General features: G+C 42.7%; 1 protein-coding gene across 1 annotated transcript in view; it reads right to left on the bottom strand.

Annotated features, from left to right (window-relative positions):
- Positions 1-8,834, bottom strand: part of MICU2 (mitochondrial calcium uptake 2) — a 59,792-nt gene extending 50,958 nt beyond the window's left edge. Inside the window, exon 1 of the mRNA XM_010139637.1 lies at positions 8,663-8,834. Coding sequence (XP_010137939.1) covers positions 8,663-8,834 — 172 coding nt within the window. The remainder of the gene's footprint in view (positions 1-8,662) is intronic.
- Between the last annotated feature and the right edge of the window lie 9,562 nt (positions 8,835-18,396).

Genomic DNA, 18,396 nt, shown 5'->3' with positions numbered 1-18,396 from the left:
GAGTCCCCCCCGCCGGGAAAGCAATGCCCGTGTTTCCCCAGCGGGGAGCAGCCGAACGTCTCCAGGGTCTGCCTGGAGTCCCCAGCCATTCGGCAAGCGAGAACGGCTCCTCTCCGCTGCCAGCGCAGGCTGCCCACCGTGCCTGCTGCTATTGCCCAGAAGGGAAGGAATTGATCCTTGATGGCTCTACCTTAGATAGACAAAACCCTGGGGGGGGTGGGGAACCCAAACAGTCTATATTAAGATTACTCAAAAAAGGAGAAATTATACAACTAATATAATAAAACATTCCACACTGACCTAAGGGAAAGCACAGAACCATTGGCACTGAAAGAATTACGAACACCCGACAACGCGAGGGTAGGAGACGTGACAGGTTTTGGCAGGAGCCTGACCTGCGCTCCCGGCACCTGCGGGTGGGGAACCCAAACAGTCTATATTAAGATTACTCAAAAAAGGAGAAATTATACAACTAATATAATAAAACATTCCACACTGACCTAAGGGAAAGCACAGAACCATTGGCACTGAAAGAATTACGAACACCCGACAACGCGAGGGTAGGAGACGTGACAGGTTTTGGCAGGAGCCTGACCTGCGCTCCCGGCACCTGCGATCGTTCACCGAGGGTCCGCCAGATCCCCATCAGCTCTGAACATCTGAATGCAACCCAAGGAATTTTAAAAACAGATTGTACTTCTGAAGTACAACCCGATACCTGTCTGTGGTACGGACATGTCTTGCAAGAAATTAAAATACATTTAAGAGCGATAAAAATTCATTGAGTCTGATTTTCACACTACATCTGTTAAGACTTAATTGTCAGTTAAGCAGGATGTTTCAGAACTGGTTATGTTCCACTGAATTTATTAAAAAAATAATACTGAAGTAATCCATCAAAAAGTATTCAGAACCCACGGCAGAAAAATCCCAGAGATATTTTCTGTGGTATGCAGACAGTATGTTATAAATGTAGTTGAAATAGCATGTGGTGTTCTACAACAACAAAAAAATCTTCATAAACACTAAAAATATTCAGAGACCGAGAACGATTGTACGAGTTCTTGAAATTTGCTCATATGTATATAAAAAAGCAAAGTGACTTCTCTGGTAAGAATCTTAAATATCGCAGTAGCATGCCACAAAACTGGAATACTTGACTAAAGCAGAAACCTTTGCAAGACTTCTGAGATTCTAAGGCAGCTGATGTTTATACAACAAGCAGGCTCCTGTTATTAATAACCAGACCTTTCCATTACTTGTACGACAAGTATTCTGTATATGCACAATATATTTTCATTCGTTTCAAGGAATCTGTTTTCCATTCAGATGCCGTTAAATAACCAATAACTTTCACACTTTAAATAACTAACTCCTTCAAGATGTGTGCTGAGACCACTGGTCTCGTGCTCACAACTCTGCTCAAGCCCAATCAGTTTTATTATTGATACTGGTTTTGGGCTGAGTTTAAAAAAAAATGTTTTCATTCATGGAGAAGCTCCAACGTATCGCCTCATTACGGACTGTTTGTCAGAAAGCTAAATAGCTAGTAATGTGTTTTCAAAACACAGTATCTGCCAAAGCTTCTACCTAATTGGTGAGCACTGCAGTCCACTGAGGTGAGAACTCTGGTTCTGCGTCAGTCAAAAGCTAGTCGGCGGCGTCGCAAAGGGAAAAAGAAGAATTAATCACAACAAAGCCACGAGCTTATTCTAACGTGGCTGTCGTCTCATGCAGACACGACCACAAAAACACAAGTGTAAGTAATACGTCAGTTTAATTTTAAGATCGGAAATATAATTTCCTATTTGACCTTAGAAGGAACGTGTCTCAGGTACCTTCAGCACTGTCTTGTAACATGGTTCAGGGCGTGGAAACAGAAGGGGAAGAAAGGGGCACCTTCTCCCTGCGCAATGCCATGCCAGTACCTGCTGCTGCTGAAGAGACTTTGCTACGCGGTTCTCTGTCCTCCAAACGTCACCGCTCAATCCTTCCTCCCGCTGCCCCGCCTGCCCAGGAACGCTTCCTCCTTGTTGCAGCTGGGAGCCAGCTCTCGCTTTACAACTCTGCTCTAACCGCAGCACCTCTTGCATCTATGTTTTGGACTCTTTAACCTAACAATTATTTCTGAAAAAGGAGAGCAAACAAATAAGCCAGGGCAGTGGCCAGGGGTTAATACACCAAAAAAGCAGCCTGGCCAACAGACCAGATGTGACTGCTGCAGGGTGGAAGACTCCATCTCCTCTCCAGAATCCCATCTCCAATCCTCGCAATGCAACTGCTTCGAAAATGCATTAGCCTTTATTTTGATTTCACAACAAAGCTCAGGTCCAGATATAAATACACATTATCAAGATTACAAAAATTTCTGCAGTATCTCTACTGTTTCTAGATAAAAAACCTATTTATCTTCAAACTAATTTTTAGATAAACCAGTCCCCTGAAGATGACTGTTGTGGCACCAGATAGTCTATGTAACTAAGTTATCATTGTTAATGTAGTTATTGCTGAAGAGAAAAGAATAAAAAAATAATCTTAGCTTATCTATTCACCAACAACTGGTCGAGATACAGCATTTTATCCAAAATGATCTAATATTTTACCTACAACATAGTTTTTAATGTTGCATTTGGACACTTAATGGAAAGTAAAAAGCCGAATGTACATCATACGTTACTTTGAAGACTTTCTTAGGGTTGCGGTAGGTTATCCTAGTGCTGTTTGGGTGATGAAGGATAGCTGAAGATGAAAAATTCACAGTATGGGCTGGTTACAGAAGCATAAATTTTCAGCAGTCTGCTTATCTTTGCTTATGTGAGCTGATCCCTCAACAGGAACGTTATTTTCCTTCACTCGTAACCCCACTTTAAGAAATGAGTGAACAATGATGACTAAGAAGCTTGGGCTAGAAATCACTGACTTTCTAAAACTGAGAAGAGGTTCATATAATGACCTCAAACCATCATGTTGCTTCACCACCTTTGCTTCGCTTGACCTTCCATGTACACACTGCAAGCGGTCATCTCTGCTCAGCATATCCCAACTTGCAGTGTTCTCTATTGTGTTTGGAGTATTTGAGCAATGGCAACATGAGTACTAAAAAATACTAAATGCCAAGATAGAGAGAAAACAATCTCCTTGTTAACACATTAGAGGTTCAGGAGGCTTGAGTTCAGTTCCCAGCTGTGCCAATGGTTGCCCATCCAACATTTCAATCTTCACTTCCCACAGGGAGTTCCACCACTTACGCACGCTTAAATCTTAGTCTTTGACTGGGAATCCTAGGGTTTAGATCTGACATTCATCTATGACTCCTCAGCCTGATGACTTACCACATACGAAATTCAGGTCAAGACACTGAGTATAGGCATCCGAACTGCCACTAGAGGCAAAACCTCAAGATTTAGAAACAGAAAGACTGACTCAGCACATTCTGCAGTGCCCATCTACTGGCAGGTCCCTCTTGGCTCTCCAAACCCCAGCAACTGCACCAGCACTGATCTCCACCAAGGACAACAGAGAACTCCATCTTCGAGCCACCGCAGTCTTGCACTGTATCGTTTCCTCAGGTTCATTCATGTCATGATCACGCTGATGCTGTGACAACATGAAGCCACACACCATATCAAACCTGCAAACATTCCAATGTTTTCACAGAAAGCTTAACCAACTCCACATCTCCCAGCGAACTTAAAACATATAATACTCACCGACAGCCAGGACTCTGCCACGGAAATAGTGCCGCTGGTACTCTGGTGCTACAGAACACAGGAAAAGCGGTTCTACCGCAGAGAAAGGAGCGGTTTGGGATGTAAAGATACTATGAGACACTAGATCTGGACTGAGCATGTACAGAAGGATCAAGCTCTTTACCCAGCAGGTATCGTTATCTGACAGGCTATGATGTACATTTGTCTTCTACTCAAAACAGGAAGGTATTTTTGGAATAGAGTAATTTTCTCCAGCAAAATGAACATAAACACAGTCTAAATTTTTGTCCTGTGAAATCTGCATTTTCTGAAGGATTCTTTATTGGTAGTCCTTTTCCAAAATTAATACAGATCTTTTTATATTTGTCATGGTTTAATACCAGCTGGCAACTCAGCACCACACAGCTGCTTGCTCACTCTCTCCACCCAGTGGGGCAGGGGGGAGGAATGAAAAAAGTAAAGCTTGTGGGTTGAGATAAAGACAGTGTAATAGGAGAGAAAAGGAAAATAATAATGGGGAGGAGGAGGAGTAGTAATAATAATAACTACAATAATAAAACCAAAAGAATTAGGATATACAAAACAAGTGATGCACAATGCAATCGCTCACCAGTCACTGACTGCCGCCCAGTCAGTTCCAGAGCAGCGATTGCCCCCCCGGCCAACTCCTCCCAGTTTACACACTGGACATGAGGTTCTGTGGTATGGAATATCCCTTTGGCTAGCTCGGGTCAGCTGTCCTGGCTGTGGGCCCTCCCAGCCTCTTGTGCTCCTGCTCACTGCTGAGCATGGGAAACCGAGAACTCCTAGACTAGGATAAGCACTGCCTGCCGACAACTAAAACATCACCCCGTTATCAACATTACTTTCTTCCTAAATCCAAAACACAGCCCTGTACCAGCTACCAGGAAGAAAATTAACTCTATCCCTGCCAAAAGCAGGACAATGTTCTACCACCGCAGCACATTGGAGATATTTCTGTTGGCTGTATCATCTGGAACATGAGTCTAAGTCGGCAGAACTGTTTAAAACACAAGTTTTACGTGAAGCTGGAAAGGTCTTTTAAAAAATACTCCTCACTGCAATGAAAATTCAGTATAATTCAGCTGAGCTTTATCCTCCTTATACATGTTACTTTAAAAATGCTAGAATTTCTGATGCAACACGACAAGCTCATATTATTAGATATTACTGGACATTGAGAAGTTTTTCCAGCAGAGTGAGAAGAGTAAGAAAAAACACATTTTCACTAAACTATCACTGCATCAGATATAATAGTTTATGTGAACATCACACAGACTACCCAGAAGAACTCGGCTGGTTTTGCAATGGTTCGCCACCCATCCCTGTGGTACCACTGTTTTAACACGAGATTACACGGCACACAGCCATGAACCCAAAAAACCCACAGCACATTCGTTACACACTGCGTTAACTGGTACGAAACACATTGGAGGGGCTTTGTACTGGCACCAGTGCTGAGCCACACCACCACATCTCAGTTACTGATTGCTGCTTCCTTCCACAAAATAACTAACAGTAACAGAATTAGGCAAATATTTACAAAGTTAATCCAGTGTGAAACACTCCATCTAAAAGCAAGCAAATTATTTTTGGATGGTGCCTTTCTTCCTTTCAGAGCTCTTTGCTTTGTCAATATGCAGAACAGAGTAAGTCCTTCAGGGAACTCTGCATTTGTTATCAGCTCATTCTCCTTAGATGGCAGGACTGTAAATATTTTTCTTCATTATCACCCTGACAGTAAATAACTTTGCAGGTGTGATTTAATCAACAGAAATGCCAAGATTTCACAATTTTTGGCCTAGCTGATAGAAAATGAGTAATCGAGAAACCCATGCACCAGGAAATAACTGAGCAGAGCTAGTGAACTAAGGTCTACCAAGCAGGGTTCAAGATCGCTTGGGTTGGATGACAGTTGATATATTTGCCCTCCAGTTCATCTGTTTTCTTATCTGGGAAAGCGTTCTATAATAAATAATAATTTATTGCATGTTTTGCAATCTTGTCAAAGGGCACACCTAAGAGTTTTTGCTTCAGTCATAAATTCTACCCAACTGGGTAGAGGAATTCACTTCACAACCTGGACATAGTGAAAATATTTTGGTATTTTCTAACATCAGTACTTTTGATCTAGCACTAACATCTCATCTGCTTTACATACCACCACGTTTACTTTCTTCTAGATTTAATTATGCATAAAAACTAATAGGGGATTTCAGAATAATTCTCCAATGCCAACCACCAGTAAGCAATAAACCCCAAGGCTGTTTTAGGGGTCCTGACAGGGACCCCTATTTCCAAACCCTAACTGCTTTTCATCCCCTGTTTTCACTTGCCTTTTGCCCCTCTAGGAATGTTTAATTCTAAATAGGAAGAAAGCAACAGAACGTTGTGATAATCCTCAGCAATATTTCTGGGTGTACACAGCTAAATCGCTCGTGTGGCTGCTCGCGTGTTCCTGCCTATTATCTGTGAAAAAGACAGCAGAAACGAAACTTTAGATCGGCTCTAAGCCTTCCGTATCATTATACACAGCAACCAACCGGCAAACTGCAAGCAAATATTTATGAAGATGAATAGTTACTGGCAGGGTGCCTAACGGTTTTTATTTTTTTTTATTAGTGATTAATCAAAACTAGCTAGAGAATAATCACATCATTGCAGCTTTGAGTTCTGCATTATAAGACTCACCATTTCTATGCAGTATCACACGTTAAAATTGCGTCTCGGTGCGCTGGTAACTGCAGCGCGTTCCGAGATCAGTGGTGGCATGCCTGCTTTCCTCTCTAAAACCACTGTTCAGGGTGAAAGGGGATTCAGTTTGTGATACAAGCAGAACGTTTCCAGAAATAACTGCTGCCTTGCTGTGAAGTTCACCATCCTGACCTACTCTGAATACACCTGGGCAGACACTTGAGATAGGTCTGTTTATTTTCTTCTTATGAAACGTGAAAAACAATGACCAAAACGCCGTTTTTCTCTGCTAACAAATGCTGTGTCTGATTGTAGTCACCTAAAAGCCGAAGCAATATGACTTGGAGAGAATCGCTTACCATTGTGTGTATGCTACTGGCCAAAGAACTCACACCAACGATGGTTAATAAAAAAACCAAACAGTTTAGGAGCATTACATTCAAGCGTTAACATTTTTCTATGAATTGTCTATTTGTTTTAAGCCTGGCCTCAATTTGAAATGCTAAATACGCATTAGTGCAAAAGGGGTTTCTTGTTTTTTCTTGTCATTATTTTTTCTTTTCTGTTTAACGCCGTCTCCTACACATATTAGCAAAGTAACTGAAATTAACTTGGCTGCATTACAAATAAAGCTTACCAGCACACCACTTCATTAAAAATCTGCACGTGTACTATTATAGTTGAAGTAACCAATTAATATGTATGAGCTGTGAAGACGGAAAAACACTTACTTCTCTAACCTTGCTTTGACTGACAACAAGGTGTGTCTGAAACCCACACCTTCAAACTGAAAATTTCAGCACTCACTGTCTGTCGGTGTTTCACCCGGAAAATGCCAAGAAAACCCCTTCTAGGTTTTTAACTTAATGTCCCAAGTTTTGAAGAGGAAAGAACTCTTTCTGTTAGCCATATGTTTAAAAAAAAAAAAAAAGTTATTTTGAGAGTTTCCATGACTCTCAAGAACATAAAGTCCTTCTACGGATTGATACTCGGATTTGTGTAATATTAGAAGTTGTGTCGGCAGTGAAGCCGTGAATCCTTATCACCTATAAATTTGTTTTGACAGACACAAGAAAACTTTCATTACAGATTCTTGTGTCCTATTCTTTGGCTGCTTACAGCTCAGCAAACTCCGTTCTGCCCCAGGTTTCCCACAGGCTTGGATCACAGTGCCTTTAGGTCCCCTTCTCCCTCCCCGTCTCTCAAGCTGTTCCACAGCACCTTGAATTCCCTTCCTGCTCGGTACCGCCGAGTCACTTAGACATTTGCCGCTATCTGGGCAGAGCAACCCAGGCCATGAGAGGCTTTTGCTCGACAATGTGCCCCCCTGGTCAGCATGTGCAGCCTGCAGCCAGCCACGATGAAAGTTGGGATTTCCCCCTCTTGCCCTCAGCAGATGTACTCACAGGGTGTTTGTCCTCCGAGAGACAAACCTCTCTGAAACTTGAGAAAACCTCACATTTCTAAAGCAAAACATTATTGGGAAAAAGCTGTAAAAGACAAATTTTTGGAGAAAAAGCATATATACTTCAAAAAAACTACCGTAACATGGAAATTACAGAAGATGATTCACGACAGATAAAACAAGCTTAGGAAATGGAGCAGGGTTAATGATGCCAGAAAACCAGAAAAAAGGAGGACAGCAACCTATGCACTTTTTATTTGAGTGCTGGTCCTATCTTCTCCTCAGAAAGCGCGTTTTTAAGAGTACTTTTTTAAAAACACGCATTAAATTTTCAATTGTGCCTAACCAGGCTTCGTATAAACCAGAGGAGATTTGCAAACAGAAACCTAGAGCTGAGCTCAAAGCTTCATTACACTCATTCAAGTCATTCCCATCACTGCCTCCTCTAAGAAAAAAAGGTCACAGGGTTCTTACTGGGGAAGTGGATAGACAGTTAACAGACCCAGGAATGGCACGAGCACTATTATATTACAGTCCTACTATCTGCTGTGGCAAGTTCGTAATTGAGGCCCTACATGCTGGTCCGACATGCAAATTACGCAGAGATGTCATGTCATCATCAAGTCACCGGGTCTCTAAATCATCAGCCTCACTTCACTGGTGTAACGGGTGGCAGTGCCTGTGAGAACCCATGTGCATAACATTTATAAACTGGATTCTGCTGATTTATGTCAGGTAAAGGATCTTATCACAGTGATTTTCAAATTACATCTTGATGGGGACCTGCGAGTTTCTTTTCCTTCACAAATACAATGACGAGAAAACAACTTACGTTCAACTTCATCAAACACGACTGAAAACAAGAAATCTCTCGGAGTCATGTAATATTCTCCTTCGTACTCCAGTGACGCAAACTGCATGAAGCGGTGCTTCCGGAGAGACAGTCTTTCGTCCCGTTCTGCATAAAGGGCATCTTCCTTCTGAAACAGAAAAAATAAACCCATGCAGAAAGATGGTTGCATTTGCAGAACAGCTCTATAATTAGAAGGAATCCGATACCCAATCTTGATTAACCTCAATATTTTGTGGGGAGCCACAACAACAGACTACCAGAAATTCAAGCTTTTATGGCAAGGTCTTAATGAATGATGTGCTTACATGACATTCAAATTATTTTTTGGCTTCACTGAGAGCATGCCTTAACAACATAGCTGAACCAAATTAATGGCTTGCTGTCACAAAGGCTGCCCTTGCCTCCCACTCCCCTGCTTTTGGCCATATGGTCCTGCACCTCCTCGTCTGCCAGCTCTGCTACTCGCTGGACTCTTGCTGAGCCACGTTCAACTTGCTAGCTCAACAAAATCTGAGCCGACCAAAATGCACACAGAATTTTGCCAGGTTACTGACTGGCTCAGCAGAGTGAAATGTGCTCTGCACCCGCGCAAATGATTCACTCCTGAAGTTAATGATCAAGATGTGAAGCAACTCCTACAATGGGAGGATAATGATGTACTAGTTTTGGTATGGTCCTATCTTTCAGAGATGCTAGAAAAATGGGAAAAGCAACTAAAACACTGACAAAAGAGTCAGAGATTGATTTACCTAGTCAAGCAAACAAAGAACTTCAAATTCCCCTTCAAATATCGAGACTCACCATCGAACTCATACAAGCTGACAATACTGATGAGTTGTAACAGCATGTACTGTCAGCAAGAAAGGACAGAAACAGAAGGGTAGATTCTAAGATTTCAGAGACAGGAACTGACAACAGGAACACAAGACACTACAATTCAGAACACATGGTGCGGATTTGAACATTAATCACGGAACAATTTGACCACAGCAGCGTCGCTCAACTCTAGGGCTGTTCAAAGATGTGAGGAAGCGAAGGAAAAGCAAGAAAATCCAACGCTAAGTACTGATATCCCAACTTCAACATAATTGAAACAACTCCGTAAAGAGCAAAGGGGATCTGCAGCCCACGGCATCACGCAGGGTGTGATGCAGGCGAGTGGGCGCAGCCCAGGGCATGCCCTACTGAGGTGCTGCCTCGCGTCTTCCAGCAAACAATACCTCCTTGTTTACACAGCTCTCAGTTTCTGGATCATTCCTATGGACTGCTTGGCATTCGAGCAGCCCAGTATAGTGCTGGTGTATGCTGCATTTTGCAAACTGGGTTACTCTGGAGACAGGGCAGTGTAAGTGGCTCCTGGTTACACTCAGACCAACTCCAGCAGACGCAGAAGGGTCTCACCAGTTGATGGTAAAACACAGGGTCTGCTGTGCTGTGACTGTGCTGTGCGAACCGTGGGACACAGACAGGCAGACAGTATGTGAATGGAGGAGGAACACCAGTGGGAACAGCTCACTTGGTTTCGCAGAAGTTGGCACTGGTTCTTGTGACACGCAACACAACACGCATCCAGTGGCACGGGAGGTTGTTACGAAAATCCAAAACCTGCACAGATATCTGGGAAGAGCACAGCAAGTAACGGGGCACTTGTGTGTTTGCATGCACACACCCAAGGAGCGGGCAAGCAAGAGTGGAATGGGGCTCTCTGAACCACTTAAAGGCTGTGATCGGATTTCTGACACTTAGTTTTAGCTTGCTATTCCTCCAGGATAAGGACTGCTAATCCAGTCCCCTATGCTGAGTTCGAACAATTGCGGAATCAAGCGCTAGCAGTTATATTTCCTCCACCCAGCTGACAACGTGCCAGGACTTTGGCATGAAGCGGCAAAGACAGCAGGGAGCTAGCTGATACGACGAACTCTGTTCTGGGACAGCAGCTTCTAGCTCTCAGACAGAGCTCTGAAATTAAAATAAAAAACATGAGGTTTTGTGTCAATCTTACGAGGTAGAGGGAAGGATGGAGGACTCATACTGATACAGGCAGTTCCATAACGGGACCCAGCGTGGTCCGAGAGCAACGATCAGCTCCTTCAAAGTGACACGCTCTGGGAACAGGAGGGTGGACCTCAAGCTGCGGCCAATAACCAGTCCATCAAAAAACATGAACAAACAGTTCAGTGGACAGCGAGACATCAGAGGGGAGGCTGGAGCATCTCAACTTTGTGTTACTAGGTTTCCTTCTTCTCTGCCTGACTGGATATGGGGCACATCTGCTCACACCATTTGGGGATCTCAAGACAAGCTAAAGCTAGAGCTCAGCTGCTCCCACGTAACTCCTCCTGAGGAGCACATGGCCCTTACACTGAAAAGTCATGGCAGCCCAATGGCACCGAAACAACTTGTGCCAGCTCTACAGCTGACCTGCCATCTTTATGATGACATCGATCTTTATTTCTGCTTTCCCGGACATTTTAGCGTGGTTACTGTGTCAGTCTCTACAGCATACTCCAAGTATATTAATGTTAAAGGGAAAAAAAAAAAAGACAACTGCAACAATCAGATCTGCAGAAGTATAACATGAAAACAAAATGTTTGCCATTATTTCCATATCCCATTACTTTACACTTTAATTTATGGAGGAGGACAAGACAGACCTCAGTGAAGAGCTGGGAGAGAAACATGTAACAGACAAAAAGTCTATCAGAGTATTCAAAAAACGTTGAGTAAGTTCTACCCTCCTCGACAGTTATGAGAATACAGGCTGAAATTTCCCCAAGTGGCTGTGCATTCTGCAAAAAATTGAAAAAAAAGAAAAAATAATCCAACAGATTTTATTAAGAACCTTTTCACTACAGAACATCTGGCAGCTGAGCAAACTGGGCTTTTTCAGCCCGGAGAAGCGGAAGTTTCAGGGGGACCTAACAGCAGCCTGCCAGTGCCTATGGGGACGTTATGAAGATGACTGAGCTGGGCTCTCCGCTGGAGCTTCACACAGCCACACCACCAGCTCCCCAGTTAAAGGGGTTAATCCAGCCCCCTTCAGAGAAAGTGATGAGAATGGCCGTTCTGGAGTGTAATTACCGGGGCTTTCTTTAGCTGGCTGGACAGACAGTTCAGAAGATGCAGGAAGCATGGATCAGGAGCACAACAAAAAAAGATGACCTCCCTTTGCACCAAAGACGTTTGCGCAATTTTATTGCATGAGAGAATGAAAATCTGAACAAACATAACTGGGGAGCAGAAGCTTGGAGGAGCTGTGGAGGCAGAGGTGTTACACTCTTCAGCCAGGCCAGAAAGCGTCTGAGGAATATGGAGATTTTTACCGTCCAGAGTCAACGCAGGTAGCATCAGTGGCCACTAAATCAAAGAGCACATCGTGATGATGTAAGGCCTTTTGATTGCCATCTTTCGCATAATGTTCTCCAAAACCAACAATAATCCTGTTCAGATTGGTTTAATACCAATTAAGGACTCGAACCTGTTACATTTGGCATCAGAGACTAGAAATTCACAATCAGGTTGTAACATCAAAAGAGTGATGACTCTTTGGTGGAAACTACGTAATTCATAATTCAACAGAAAATATTCGATACTATTATTTCCGCAATTTTACACTGAATGTAGCTGTATGGTGGCTCTTTGAAGATCAGTACTGATGATCTTATTTTTACTATTCTTAATTTCTTCCTTAAACATACTGACAGCATTTAACCAAGCTTTGAGTGACATCTGTCTCATATTTTGGTCATCTCACTTTTGTTAGCCACACTGCCAACTACACTCTCCCATGCCTCAGTTCGCCATTTCACCACAGAAAACCACTCTCATAACCCAAATAAATGATACCAGTGCAAAGCTTTACTATGATTATTCTCCAAATCAGAATAATAATTTCAGGTGTTACAGAGCATAATCACCAAACTCTTTGCTTTAACCACATAACTTCTTTCCACCAAACTGTTTGCTGTTTCTGGACTACTACTGCCAGTGATCAAGTTATTCCTGAAGCTATGGTTTAGGACCACCCCTGATCCTGAGCAAAAGCAGATCTACTGTCTCGGACAACGGGACACACGTATCGCGCAGCAGGTACAGGCTATGTCCCATGGCGAAGTGTAAAATATTATCAAGCACACAGCAGAGCTTACATGCTATTTTAAAAGCGCTATCCCCCTCCTCCTCCGTTCTCTTCACCAATATGTACCTCTCCGTGTCTTCAGCAAACGGGGAAGCTGGAACCACCAAAGACAGTTGGTAGAGGGTGGAAATACAAGGGAAGAGGTAAAGAGTATGGAGTTTTGAAAAAAGATTAGAAGCATAACTCGGATTTGCTCTGAGAAGGCAGAAAAGACTGAGTAACTATTCTAATCGCTATTCCAAACGCCTAACCAAAGATTGAATTAAAATTATCTTTTGAAGAAAAGGCTGATTCTATCACTTCAAATTAAGATGGATCTTCTTCTGAAGTACCCGTCTAAAGCAAGCACAGGGGAGCAGGCTCACTCTCAACGATTCAGTATCCTTCCCACTTCAATTAAGTCTTGAATCATTTCCAAGTACCTTTTCCTGAGTCATCCAAGAAGTCCTTCAGATAAAAAAGATTTGACATTCCTGACATTTCTAAAAACACTGTCAAAGCTCATTTCTCTCACAAAAAGGCATGTACATGGCAAAAAGCAGAGTTTTCCTCTTTAATTCGCTTCCACACAACGAGTTTCAAGTGAAGACAGGTATACCGTCGGAAACAATTGTGTATTTAAGGCTGGACTTCAGATATTCCGGTATCTGTAATCTAACACCTCAGCAGTTTCCAGCAGGGCAAACTCAAAGCACGCAGTTTACAAAAATTCTAATTTACTGAGAGCCAACGGGTGAGAAGAATCTACTGCTATTGCTTGGACAAGATTCTTGTAAGCATAATTTAAAATGACTCCGAGATTGACTTGGGCTTATTTTTGTCTTTAGCGGTGCCATGTAAGAAGAAATCGAACCACACAGAGCATGCTGCATTAACATTGAGGCCTGGGCTGAAATTCCATCCTTAACTTGTTCCATTGTGTGTGGGTACAGCCGGGGCTTCAAACGCTGGCTGTTCCCACAGGCTCCGCAGCACCCCCGCAAAACCGAGGGAATTGAGAATGAAGTTTCAGCTTTAACTTGGAATTTAGTTGCCTTTGTGGTTTTATGTCAAGCCTCCAAAGCCAATTTGAGAACGTCCATGGTAAAGTTATGATAGTTGATGGTAAATTAGAGTTGAATGACATAAAAAGGGCTCCAGAAGGATGCAAGTGTTTTCCTCCGCAGTCAACGTGGCAAGGGATCCGAGCTGAGCTGCGACTGGCGTCTATGAGCGTTACTGAGGACTACGGTGTCCCTCCCGGCTTCCTGCGCTGAGAAACGCTTAAGGGCAACAACATTGCTTTGTACAATTAATTTTCAGATTGATGTGATGAATCTGTGTATCAGTCTTTTAATTTAGGATGCTAATAAAGAATGCATGGTGTTCAATTTGGGGCTCTGAGGTTTTTTTTTTGGGGTATGAAAAATAGCAAGCTTAAGTGAAGTGAAAATCTTCTATTTACTGTGTTTCTGAACTTCAAAAAATTAAATAAAAATGAAGAGTTCTATAAATAAAACTTTAATAGCCTTTACCTGTGATTTTTTAACACTGTTAAGCAAATCCCGCATCCATTCAAAATGTAAGTACTTCTGTAGAAACTCAAATGTTTGCAGCTGATTTTGAGTCAGAAATTACTTAAAGTAAACATAAGCACTTATCTCTCCTTTAAATTTAAAATTAGGTATTACACTTTTGTTCATTTTACTTTTTCACCCTTGGCACAGAATTTGGTGTTCTGATGTGCCTTTCATGTTTTTCATCTTATTCTTTCCTGCTTATAAAACAGTCTACATTTTCCATTTAATCCTCCCAACATAATTTTTATTCCTTCGCTCTGCTCCTTTCTGTATAATCTCCTTACTTTGCCTCTTTGTGTCCCTTCATTGCTTTTCTTTCCCCCATCATTTATGCTTCTTCTTCCACCTTCCCTTTCCCTTAGGGGGAAAAAAAAAAAATTAAGCTATAAATCTTTTTCTCTCCTCCAAAAAGAAGAGCAATGCCGGCTTTTTTTTTTTCCTTCTCTGATCTGGAGGAGTTAAATTGCCCCACTCATTTTACCTGCTGTAAGGATAACTAAACCAATGTGTGGGATGTAATTAAAATCCAGTTGGTGCCAGCAGGCTCTCTGGGAGCCTTAGGTTTGGATCCATTAATTCACACTAGATCTACAGATGGATTTAGCAACTCTATATCAAGTTTCTGTTAGGCTGATGAAAACTTTGCCGTTAACCTGTGTCATTACTGTATCTCAATTTCAACTCAATCCAATCTGAAATGATCAAAATAACAGAAAATGTAACTTAACCCTCCAGCCCCGCTGCACATTCTAACATACCCGGCACGCACGCTGAATGCACCGAGGATAACGCTTGGAGCTCAGGGTATGAAAGTTTCATATGATGCAGCAACTGATGGATGAAAAAGGGTTTTGACAAGAAATCTGTCTGACAGAAATATGTGGCTTACAGAAAGCTCAGGATTGTAATATTTAGGAAAGCTCGTGTAAGTCCGTGCAAGCGTAGCCTGGGCTTTCACAGCAGAGAACGTGAGCCACGCACTATGAAGAGTCTCGATCACATGCACCAGTTACCAAAACCAGCCTCAAGTTAAAGATGTCAGATCAGAAGTGATAACGTTCTTAAGGAATGGATTCAACTGTACGACTTTTCAGCACGGTATTTTGTGACCTTGCGCACTGAACTGCAAGCCTGGACGTAAAGTAAGCCAGGAAAGAAGAGGGGAAAAAAGCACTGATTTCTGTTTGGAGGTAGGTTCTGAGTATTTGAGTAACTGTTCAGCAATGTGAAACTAAACAACCAACCACGTTACTAAAAGCTCTGACAGCCTTGAAATCCCTACATAGGAAATGGAGAAAAGATTAAACCACCTTCCCTGGAGCTCCTTCTGAGATGGAGAACAGACTGCTAGAAGAAGGACAAACGGCGAACGAGAATGCAGCAGCCTTACGTCTGGCTGCTCTTAGCGCTGCTGAATATAAACAGTCCAGAATTAGATTAAGCCCTTTCTATGCACTAACAGGTGCCACTCCCCTTCTTGCTTTCAAATAGCTGCTTGGAAAATTCTGCTGCGCAAGTACTAATTAGTGACGCTTACGTCTGAAGCAGCAGCTGAAGAGTTTATTTGCATCTAAACCCCTGACATCTTTGGGTTTAATTTTTCTCTCCCACTCTTTGTATTTCACTGCGTTCAGACTACGCTGGTGCGCACAGAGCAGATCTTCCACTGTTACTGGAGCCTGTACCAAATGAAGAATTAACCCAAATATACGGATAACACAGAAAAGAGCCTCAGTTTATAAGGTTTTTTAATTTCACTTCGCACGTCCCCTAACAGAGTGTAAGGAAGGCAGATAAGGTGCCCAAGCTCTAACGAGCCATACATTTACACCTCAGCTGGCAAGTTATCACACCGCTCTGCTTACACATCCCCCTCCGAGGCTGACACGCTGGTGCAGAAGTACTGAATATATACAGAGTGGCCGGGGGACCACACAGACAACGCGCCCAGCAAACACCTTCATCCAGTTTTCTGGCAGCGCTCATCACGCTGCTGTTGTATCTGACAGTCAGTGGATTTAAGTGAAAAACATGTGGTACCTGCTTCTCGCTGATCTTTTCTAGTCAATCACTGCACATTTAAGCGTGGTTACAATGTGAAGACACGTATAAATTTATGTTTGAAAGACACTATGTGCAAGTGCGAAAATCATACATGGTGCTTAACTAATTGTCTCTAAAATGTCATAGCATCTTTGTTTTTCCCCCTCCTTCTCAATTCATATGTATGGAGTGGGTGTCTCTCGGTACACCTTCTCAGGAGAAGCTGGGACAGGCTCCATGTCTAGCTTTTCGCTTATCCTGGGCTTGCAGAGATTTAGTTAATTAAGCAGATCTTTAGTTTTCAATTTAATAGTTTACCTCTTAGGTGTGCTTGTGCTGTAGAAGGAAACCATATGCCCATCTCAAATAGCTTCTCATTTTGTTTGGGTAACTCAGATGGCAGCTCTAGTTGATCTGTTCTGAGCTACCTCAAGAGATAATCCATCATCATCATCATGGCTTGGCTTTGTGGACGAAGATTTGGGAAGGGCTTTCCCCACGCTCACTGCAGCGCGCTGATGGCTGAAAAGGCCAATGCGGGATAGGCAAGACTGGTTGCAAAGAGCACAGCGGAAGGTCTCCTTGGGTGGTACAGTCGAGGCACGGTTCTTTCTGCGCTGTCTTTTCTCCTCGAGACTGATTCTACGTGTGCTCTCAAAGGAGGCAGCAGCGTTATGCATGGTGTGTCTCCAGATCTCCCGACTGGAGGCCAGGGTGGACCCCTGATGGTGATCAGTATGGCCAAGGCTGAGGTATTGTTTCAGGGAGTCCTTATACCTCCTCTTTGGATCTGTTCTGAGCTACCTCAAGAGATAATCCATAGTGGTTTGGTTTACTGCATGCCTTTCAGAACAGGACTCTATATGCCTAAGTTTGAGGAGTGCAACTTCAAACTGGGAACTTCTGCAGTCCACCTCATGCCAACTGCACAGTGCGATACATTCACCTGATGCTTTACAGCTTTTAAAGCTTTTTACTGCCATAGCGCTTGGTTCTGTAACAACCAGACAGACGGGAAAAAAAGTTAACGGCTTTAACAGTAGGCGGCTCAACGACAGACCAATTTTTGTTCTGAACCAGAAGACAAAGGAATTCTGGACTCTCTGCTTAAAAGTAAGAAATTAAAGGAGAAAATAAACTGTTTAACAGTAGATGTAGTAGACTGACCTAAGCACATTAGACCTAAGAGAACCCATGTCCAAAACCAAGGCTGGGAGAAGATGACAAAAAAGGGGAGATGGCTTTCCATTCGGTCAGGTAAGCTGTGCAGGTTCGAAAGAAAACCAAAGAGATGAAAAGCTGAGGATAAAGGAGCTAGATTTGATGCAGCAGGATGCAAGACGACAGTCAAGAGTTACGTAATAAAAATGCAAGGTGGGTACATTTTCAAGATTTTTCTTTTTTTTTTAAATTAACTGGATGTATTGTGTTAGCATTTCATGGCCATGCAGATTTAAATGTATCTGTGTCTATGTGTGAATAAAAGAAGCTAGAAAGAAGATGGTTACCACAATCTATGCAAGGGCTGAGCAAGAAGTGGTAAATACAACAGAATGGGGATTAAGAGTAGGGAGTTTAGAGACAATGTGAAGAGAAAAGTTAAAAACCCAAAAGAGAATGCCATAAACGTACCAAAATTGCTCTTACAAGCTTTTTAAAACAACTCCAAAGTGCCTCTGTCAATGGTTACATACACCTCCAATAGTTGTGTATGCTCTACGTGTTCAACGTGCCAAAAGCATTCCCAAAAGCCAGTACACCGACATAGTATTTTACAGACAACGTATGTGCTTCAAGGGGAACACTGTGAGAAAACCTGCCTGCCTGACAGTCACCAGAGAAGACTGTCACTCGCACGTTTTCGAGACACGTCTCAGAATACCAATCTTGTTTAAGCACTGCTGTTAACGTGTCTGCACATCCAAAATGTTTTAAACAGCGACTGATGCACAGCACCTTCCGTAAGCGCAGAG

Source organism: Buceros rhinoceros, unplaced genomic scaffold, assembly GCF_000710305.1.
Source record: "Buceros rhinoceros silvestris isolate BGI_N320 unplaced genomic scaffold, ASM71030v1 scaffold2227, whole genome shotgun sequence".
Lineage (NCBI taxonomy): Eukaryota > Metazoa > Chordata > Aves > Bucerotiformes > Bucerotidae > Buceros > Buceros rhinoceros.
Note: the sequence above shows the minus strand (reverse complement) of the source record. Positions and strands in the feature narration are given on the sequence as shown.